Genomic DNA, 10,075 nt, shown 5'->3' on the forward strand with positions numbered 1-10,075 from the left:
GCACCCACTGTGTGCCAGGTGCTGGTATAAGCACTGAAGATAGAAAAGAGAACAAGATAGACAGCAGCTCTATATTGGTGGGGTGCGGTAGGGGTAGACATTGATCAACATCAATATTGTCCAAGTAGCAGTAACAGGGTATCTCAGGTAAAATGTTCCAGGGAGAGGGATCAGCAATTCTGAAGACCCCAAGGTGGGAAGGTGCTTGGCATATTGAAGAATATCAGGAAAGCCACTAGTGTGGCTTGAAGAAAGTGAATCAGGGAGAATGGGTGAATGCTAGGACACGAGGCCAGCAGTGACTGGGGAAACTTGCAGACAGCCCCAGAGAAAGCAGTGAGCACTCTAGATTTTTTTCCCTTTGGTTTCTTTTGGTTTGGGTCATTCACAGATGTGAGTCCAATGGAAAGCCATTGGAGGATTTTTGAACAAAAGAGTGACCTGATGTAGTTTGTATTTTAAAACAAATATTCCTTCAGCAAGTGGAAAAGAATAGAGGCAAGGAGACCAGTTAGAAAGCAGTGTGCCAAGAAGTCATTGAGAAGTATTTGATTCTGAGTGTCTTGAATTGAGAGCTAGCAAGGGTTTCTGACCAGGACTGTGGGTGGCAAAGCAGAGCCCCGGATGCCCAAGCTTCTTGACAGAGGAACTGATGAGTGGAATTGCCATTTTCTGAGATGGAGAAGGAGACCTGGCCTGGGATTCAGAACTCTGGTTTATACCATGTGAGGGGCCCCAGCCTTAGGCGCTGATAGGTGCTGTCATCGTCATAGCTAACATATGCTGAGCACTGATGCTGCCCTCCTGGGCAATGTCCAGTGTGTGCCTTGTCTTCTTATCAACAACCCTAACAAGTAAGCCTGCTAATCCCCCCCCCCCCCCCGTCTTGCTGCAAGAAAACAGACATGCCTGGGTCTTGACTGCAGATCAGTGTAACATGAAACTATTTGAGGTCCTTGGAGTGAGGGTTTGGCTTTCTCCCCCTCTCTAGATTTGCAGTGGGCCCATGACTTCATTCAATATCTAGCTCACAAAACTTCTCCCAAGCTCAGACTAGAAACACTCAGTAGAGCAGGCTGCCTCTGGAGGATTGTTCCACAACTATTTATAATTTTTAAAATGTATGAGCAGATGTCTGAGAGCAGAACAGAAGAAAGCGCTGGCAGAAAATGACCCACAAGCATGCTAGTGGAAAGCACATACTCTCATCACAGCTCCAGCAGGCGACATTCACATTCTCCCCTGTGTGGATGGCGCCCCCTGGAGGTGTTTGGCTGCATTGCCCTGGCTGAACAGCCTCTGTGGCTTCTAAATGCCTGTAAAGCCCACAAAGCCTTCCCCTTCCCATGCACCCCGCCCAGGCCCAGGTTCTCCACCAGAGCCCTAGGAGGACCAGAACCACTCAAAACCAGGACAGCAAGTCCGTAGTCCCCACTCCTTGGCCTTGAACCTTTTCATCAGTTCATGTGCTTGACGCATTTCCCAGATCAGATGTGAAAATGTTCATCTGCGTTAACATCATCCTACAACAGGGCCATGACCCACTCTTGCTTCCTGCTTCAACCACCAAGAAACAGATGTCTGCCTGCCGGTACTCAGAGACTTTGGGATAAGGTGTCTGATGCCTCAAATGCCACTGAGTTATTTAACATTCTCGAATGGTAGCTAAATCTAAGCAATTTTGCTGATGAGTTGGTATTTAAAAACTAATAGCATCAAAAGCTATTTGCATTATATTGAAATAAGTACTTGGCCACATTCAAGGTAAAATTGGATCATATGGGATAGTTATCATATTATGTGTATCAGAACCCCTGGGGAGAAAGATACTAGGGATTTCTTTATATTAGCAATTTAGTGACTATAACAACACTGAGAGAAAAACAGGTCTCAGAAATTATATGCATTATTGTTTACAATTTCTTCATCTTTAAATTTCTTCTCCAAATAATGGCAAAGAATCCTTCCAGAAAAAGCAGGAGCATCTCTTGCTGACAGGCTATACTTATGCTTCTGCTGGAGAATTCCTTGGAGTAGACACTTTTACGCCTTTTTATTCACCTGTTCCCAATGCATATCTTGATTTTGACCTTGAATTATATTCTTCATGCTGCCCGTAGGCTGGCTGGCACTTATGTGCATTTTGAATTTACCTATGGAGTCCTGGCCTCATGGTTGCCCACACTTGTAATCCCAGAGACTCGGGAAGCTGAAGCAGGAGGATTGCAAGTTCAAAGCCAGCTTCAGCAACTTATCAAGGTCCTAAGCAACTTATCAAGACCCTGTCTCAAAATTAAAAACTTTAAAAGGCCTGGGGATATGGCTTAGTGGTTAAGTGCCCTTGGGTTCAATCCCTGGTACCAAGCAAACAAACAAACCAGAATAGATCCCTGCACATAGAATATTTATTTAGATATTTAGAAGGACTTGGGAGTTTTCCTAATTTGCCAGAATTTGAGGTTTTAATTTTTAGAAAACATACTCTCCTGCTCTCCAATCTCATCTAGTCAGCTGTTTTCAAGGTAGCAGGTTACATTCCATATCGAGGGAGGAAACCAAATAAATAATATTTTTTAAAAAGTAGGAAGGGGTCACTTTATCATTGACTATATTTTGAGAGTTATTTAATAACACTTCACTTCATTCCAAAAACAAGTAAAGCAAGGCATTTTTTAAAAATTATTTTGGTGTCCTCTTATCTATAGAGTGATGTAGAGCAATTTAATTATAGGCAGAACCCTGGCAGGGAACATTTACAAGCCTAACATTAGTTAGATTCCTAAAGAAAAAGAATGCTTTAGGTGAGTTTCCTGTGCTTCTGCCTATCTAGAGTTGCAAGTACTGTTTCCTGCAATTAAGAGTATCAGACATGTAGTGACAAATGCAGGGATCTTTCTGGTACTAGGTATTTGATTGCAAAATTAAAGATTAGATCATCTGACTTATGTGAGAATTTTAGAATGTCTATCATGTATATATTTCCTACTACATAATCGGTGCAATTTTTCTTCTCTCCTGAAATGAATGCAAAAACAATATACCTATTTTAAATACCACAACAGAGAACAATGTAGACAGCAGCTCTGTTGTTGGTGGGGTGGGGTAGGGGTTGATATTGATCAACATCAATATTGTCCAAGTAGTAGTAAGAGGAAAAATAGTAGTAGTATTCTTTATCACCTCATAGAATATAATTTTGAAATGTGAACTTTTTTTTTAACAAAGAAGGCAGCATTGCATATTCAAAACAAAACAAAACAAAACAAACAAAAAACAATGGGATTTGAGGCCAAACATACTGGACTTGGAAACCCAGTTCCATTACTTCCTTACTACTCATGAGTCTCATTTTTCTAATCTGTAAAATGGAGCTCTTAGCACCAACTATTTGTAATTGGTATGTGAAAAGCAAGCATGCATGTTTTAGGTATTAGAATTTTTGCTCCCTCCCTCCTTGCCCATTAATCCAGGATCTTCCTTTGAGAGCAGAAATGCCAAAGGACATAAGGGTGGGCTAAGGTGGCCTAGACCTGCACGTGACCTCCAACTTTGGAACCATCCTTTGGTGTGTTTATGTCTTCAAAGAACTTATCTCACCCCTAATGAGATGCTTGTCCCTTTGCAGGTCCTTGAGAGGTTGCAGCAAAGAGGATTTGAAATTGTAGGTTCCTGCGGGGGAGGAGTGGACTCATCTCAGTTCAGCGAATATGTCCTTCGGCGGGAACTAAGGCGGACGCCCCGCGTACCCTCTGTCATCCGGATAAAGCAAGAGCCTCTGGACTAAACAGACATATTTCTTATGCAAAAAAAAAAAAAAAAAGGAAAACATACACAACAAATAACGCAATCAGAAAAGGGACATTATGTGCAGTTGGGACAGCAAACCAAGTTCTGGACCTAAAATTGAATAAAAGACACATTTATATCCAATAGAGATCACACCTGTATTCATATGGGAACAATTGGAATAGTGATATCCTCAAGGTGTAAAAAATATATAAATATATATATATATATGTCAAAAGGTAGGAAATGCAAAAAAGAGAGAAAAAAATTTTTAAAAAGGTGATGGCTACAGTCGGTGCTGATGGCCGTGAAGTGTCCTGGGCCTCTCAAGGCCTCTGACCAGTAAACAAGCCATGAGCGGAGGACACAGTCTCCTTACAGTTTCCATTGCCAATAGCCATCCATTGTTTCTTTTTCCTTTGTCTTTCTTTTTCCTTTTTTAAAAAAACAAAAACAGACAAAAAAAATAAATAAACACCTTGAATGGAGTTTCTTTTGGTAAGGAGGTTTCATGTCTCTTTAGGCCGGGACCAGGCAGGATTTCAGAGGAACTGTCATGAGCACATTGCATTGGACGTAGACATGACATTTTAAACGTAGTTTGTACAGGAGTGACACTTTTTGTCCGCCTCACAGATGTGAACTTTACTTTGTTTTTAAACTGATCAGTTTTGCAAAGGGGCCAGAATTCTTACTTGTTAGAGATGCTCCAGTTTGAGTCCGCTGCTTTCCTACAATTTTTCAAATTTTATAATGTATTAAATACAATAAACTCTGTTTAAAAAATAAGGTCTGTGTGAAACACACGTGTTGGGGTGAGGCTGCATTCAAATGAAATTTTTCCTTTTCTCTGTGTTGAGCATCGGAAGAGAGGCCTTTCTGGTGGGGCTGGCTTTGCAGTCAAAACCCATCAAAGGGCGATGATGTTATCAACTGTTTTAGACCTTTCTCTTCCAACTTAGCAACTGTTGTTTCCTATGCTTTGTTATTCTGCCTTGATGAGCAAGATAAAACTTCCTCATCTTTTTTGTTTTGTTTTGTTTTGTTTTGTTTTCTTGTACTGGGGATTGAACCCAGCCTCTCACTCAAGCCAAGGGTGGGTGTGCTTTACTACTGAGCCAGGTGAGATTTTCAGTTTTACCTGTTTGGGTCATCTATGACTATAGATACAGAGCAAACCACACCAAAATTTAGTGGCTTACAACATTTTTAACATCTCTCATGATTCTATGATTCTTGTGTGCTAATTGGCCTTGGCTGGATTGCTTCCGCTCCATGTGATGTCATGGGGAAGGTGTGATGTCATCTGGGGAGGGGGTGATTGGGCCAAGGTGTCTAGGTTGGTTCACCCAGATGGCTGCCAATCATACTGATTGTTGGCCTCTGTGCAGCTTGGGCCCTTCCCAGCAAGAAGGAGTGACCCAAGCATAACAGTGTTCCAAGATGGAGGAACAGAGAAGCCACAGTCCTCTTGAAGGCTGGGCCTGGGCCTGCGTTCCACTGGCTGAACAGACACCCAGCCAGCCCAGACTCCAGGAGATGCAAAATAACACCCACCTCCTGCTAGGACAGTAACAAAGAATTGATGGCCAACTTGGATCTAGTAACACCGTCTTAAAAAATGATCAAACTAGGACATTGTGGCTTTGGAAGAAGTAGAGAAAAACCTCAAGGTCAGAGTAATCATTTTATTATCAGCCCGAGAGGTAAGAAACCCAAGCTTTCAATATCACTTTGGAATTAAGTCCTTGGCTTTTCCAAGGTATTAGTGACTCTGGTTCCTCTATTAGCCCTCCCTCCACCATTCTCCTTACTTCCTCTTCCTCATTCCAGACACTTAAAATAACCTGGCATGCTGCTAAGATTGACAGGTAAACTATAATGTGTTTCTGCTGCAGAGATGCTCCTGTGGTGATGGGCTATTTCCATCCTGAACTTACTTTCTTTTTTTAAATTAAAAAGTCTCTGCCTGAGGACACCAGTAATGAAAATATCTCTGGCTTCTGAAACTAAGAGTAAGCTGTTAATGGCTCCTATCACTCCCCGGAACACAGAGGCGGCCCAAACACTGAATTTCTTTAATGACTGCCAGCCAGGATGCCACATCCTTCTGTAATTTCCCGTTATTTGAGACTAATACACCACTGTCTCAGATGGGAAGGGCCAGGGCTGCTCTACCAGCTGCTCTTTCATCCACATCCTACTGAAAGCCTGAACTTTCCCTATGATTTTATTAGCAATCCATTCTCATTAGGGAAAATATCACAAAATCAATAAAGCCAGGGCCCCACTTCGGGACCCTCCTGGTTGCAGTCATCAATTAACATTTACCCAGCTCTCCCTGCATGCAGCTGGCATTGTCCCAACTAAACACTTGTCCTCCACAGAACTGTGTGCTTTAGCTGTGAGCAGCCACTGTGTTTTTAAGTCCATTTATACAATTACAACCCACGTGGACATTTTTTTTTGTACATAAACTCTGATCCCATGCAATGGAGCAAACATCTCATTTGTAATTTTCACAATTTTTAGGTCTTGAAGCGCAGAGATTTCCAGAAAACAAAGTACTTCAGGAAAAAGTACATACCTGTAATCACAGGTGGTTTTGGTTATTTTTGTTATTTGTTTTGTTTTGTTTTGTACTAGGGATTGAATCCAGGACACTTAACCAATGAGCCACATCCCAGGCCCTTTTTGGTGCTTTATTTAGAGACTGGGCCTCACTGAGTTGCTTAGTGTCTCCCTAAGTTGCTGAGGCTGGCTTTGAACTCACAATCCTCCTGCCTTAGCCTCCTGGATTGCTGTGATTACAGGTATGTACCAATCCTCTTGCCTCAGCCTCCACTAGGATTACAGGTATGCGCCACCACACCCAGCTTTTTGGCCAAATATATTTGTTTAGGGCAAATAAACCACCAATCCTGAGACTGTTAATTTCTTAAAAAGACTTATATTGAGACAGGGTCTTACTAAGTTTCTCATGCTGGCCTTGAACTTGTGATCCTCCTGCCTCAACCTCACAAATTGCTGTGATTACAGGTATGGTACCACCACACCCATCCCTCTAAAAAGTACTTCAGAAAAATATAATAGAGCAAGCCACCTTTAAACTGGTTTCTAAATATTAGATGAATTTCCATATAGTGTAGCAATAGCCATCTATTAAGCATTTGCTATGTTAGGCCTTGTACTAAGCACTTTAACTACATTAACTTATTTAATCTTTGTGACCACATCAGAGGCCATATTACCCATACTTCTTTGCTAAAGTAACTAAAACTTTGAGAAATCAAGTAAATGATGTAAAGGCTAATAATGTTCAGTTAAGCTTTTTTTTTTTTTTTAAGGAAGTCCCAAAAACTATAGTATTTTTTCAAAAGTAAGTTTTCATGTTGTTTTAGGAAGAAGAATAGGTAGATTATTGATTGCATTTTCTCCAAGAAATAGAAACGTATTCCTATGCTTAAGTATTTTGAGCATCCCTTACAATATATCAGGCACTCACTTTGGGTGGTACTATAATCATGTCATGGTTTCTGTCATAGATTGTGCATCTAGAGGCAGAATTAAGGAATGTATGTACCTGACTATAGTCCAAAGTCTGTTGGGACATGTCTCTTCATCTTTACAAATCAAGGATTATGCCAAATGATAAAGGATCACATCTAGTTGGGAAATTTGAAAAATCATCCTTGAGGAGGTGCCACATGCAAGAAAGGGACAATAGAGGAGGGCAGGGGCTTTGGGCTGGGAAAAAGGCAGGATCCGGTCATGCTATGGGATGCAACTGGATTTCCCTGGGGCCCAGGGAAAGATGGACTAGAAAAGGAAGGTGGAATCCACTGGAGCTGGGGAGCGGGAGCTGATCTTTACTGACAGGTGTGAGGGCATCCCAGCAGGTAGCTCTGTGGATAGCCATCTAGGGAATCTGCAGGCTTGATTGGCTGAGAACAGTGTGTTGGTGACAGCGGCAGTTATGGGGCTGTCTCCTCTGTTCATGACCTACAGAGAGGCTAGGAGCTGACGATTGTTAAAATGAATGAGAAAATAAGCCATCAGCTTGGCTGTCCAGACCACAAGCTCAGACACCTACAGTGGCCAGAAAGTCATGTAAATTAGCAGAAGGCAGAAAACTGCAGTTTATGCCCCCCCCCCACTCAAAGAGGCTGCCCTCCCCAACTCTAGTAGACCATAGTCGTAAGAAAATAGGGTTCCTGTGCACTGAAACGCATTTTCCTTCAAAACCTGGAAATCCAGATTTTTGTGTGAAATGTCTAGGTATGTAAATATAGGAATGCTTTTTAAAAAATGTGTAGAGCAAGCAAGACATCTGCAGACTAGCAGTTTGTAACTCAGAGTTATGAAATAATAAAACAATTTTAGACAGTCTAGATGAATCCCACTTGGGTGGAATTGCATGGTAATAGCAAAAGAACTCACTTGCTTAAGGATATAACCTTTATTTAAGAAAAAAAAAAAGAAAGAAAGAAAGGAAAATAAATTTGGCAGGGGATGGTGGTACATGCCTGTGATCACAGAAGTTCAGGCAAGTTCAAAGCCAGCCTCAGCAACTTAGTGAGGGCCTGCCTCAAAATAAAAATGGGGCTAAGGATGTGGCTCAGTGATTAAGTGCCCCTGGGTTTAATCCCCCTACCCACCCCCCCCCAATTTTTTTTTGATGCTAACTTTAAGTCATATTTTATAATCATAAAGATTTAAATCCTAGCCTGTAACATAGTAATAGTAAGCCCCCCTTATTGAGTGCTTATGTGCCAGGCACTGTGTTAAGGGCTTACAATGTTCTCTCTTTTAATCCTCAGGGATTAATATATATATATATATATATATATATATATATATATATATATATATATATTTATTATTTTTTTTTTTTTGCCAAAGTCCACAAACACATGCACACCATGTTAGAGTAACACCTTGGACTCAACACTTTCTGGTTTGCTAACTCTTGCAAAAAAAAAAAAATTTTGTTCTGTTACTGGTCACCTGCAGTAACTTACTGGTTATGGAACAGGAAACACATTCATGACCCACTAGTGTTAACATCCAAGACAAAAGCTCTGAAACTTCTTGTCTCCGACTCTGTAACTGTCCAGCAGCTCCTCTTATTGGAAGTCTACCATGGGTTATAGGGTTATGTTGGTATTCCCCAAACTTGTCTTTTCTTTCATTCTTTGATGCTGAGATTGAACCCAGGGGTGCTTTACCACTGAGCTACATTCCCAGTCCTTTTTATTTTTTGAGACAGGGTCTTGCTAAATTGTGGAAACTGATCTTATACTTCTGTCCCTCCTTCTTCGGCCTCCCAAGTTATGGGATTATAGGTGTACACCACCATACCAGCAGTTGATCTTTAAAAGCATTTTAACAACAACAACAAAGAAGTCATTTGTTAGAGGTATAGATTCCAGCTCACCAACACCCTCCACCCCTCTTCCCATGGATTTCTGAATCTCAATCTCTCAGGGAAGAGCCTGAGACTCTATATTTTAACAATAACAAACAGAGGTGATTCTTGGATCGGGCAAGTGTGGAAAAAACTGGGTAATAGCATTGTGCTCTCCTCAGTTTAGGCTAGAAAGAGTAGATGAGGATCTTCTATGGGTACTTTATTTTTTGGTACTGAAGATTAAACTCGGGGTACTTCACCACTGAGCTAAGTCTCCAACCCTTGTTTTGTATCTTATATAGAGACAGGGTCTTGCCGAGTTGCTCTGGACCTTGCTAAGTTGCTGAGGCTGGCTTTTGAATTCACAATCCTCCTGCCTCAGCCTCTCAAGCCACTGGAATTACTTGTACCACCACACCCATCTTTTAGAGGTATTTTTATAACATGCCTTTTTCTGACTTCATGGGTATTTACTAAACAATGGTTGGTGCGTTATCTTTCTGTTGCTGTGACAAACTACCTGAGATAATCATCTTAATAAAGAAAATGTTTATTCGGGGGTCACAGTTTCAGAGGTTTCAGACCATGGTTGTTTGGCTCCATTGCTGTGGTCCTGGGGGTAAGGCAGTATATCATAGTGGGAACACGAGTCAGAAGAGGCCTCTTCATTTCATAGAAGTCAAGAGCAAAGGGGAGGGGCAGGGTCCCAAAATTCCCTTCAAGGACATGCCCCCAGTCACCTACCTCCTTCCCACTAGGCCCCAGCTCCCAAGCACCAGAGACTGTCAACCAAGTCCTTAACAAGATCTTATTTTTTGAGGACCATATTGAATATAGTATTTCCAAATAGAGTTCAGTGAGGCAGTGGGGAGCCGGTGT

At 41.6% G+C, this 10,075-nt stretch overlaps 1 protein-coding gene across 1 annotated transcript in view; it reads left to right on the plus strand.

The window, feature by feature from the left end:
- Nucleotides 1-4,503, plus strand: part of Kctd1 (potassium channel tetramerization domain containing 1) — a 97,264-nt gene extending 92,761 nt beyond the window's left edge. The window contains exon 5 of the mRNA XM_026388054.2: nucleotides 3,626-4,503. Coding sequence (XP_026243839.1) covers nucleotides 3,626-3,784 — 159 coding nt within the window. The 3' untranslated portion in view covers nucleotides 3,785-4,503. The remainder of the gene's footprint in view (nucleotides 1-3,625) is intronic.
- Nucleotides 4,504-10,075: the final 5,572 nt, after the last annotated feature.

Source organism: Urocitellus parryii, chromosome 13, assembly GCF_045843805.1.
Source record: "Urocitellus parryii isolate mUroPar1 chromosome 13, mUroPar1.hap1, whole genome shotgun sequence".
Lineage (NCBI taxonomy): Eukaryota > Metazoa > Chordata > Mammalia > Rodentia > Sciuridae > Urocitellus > Urocitellus parryii.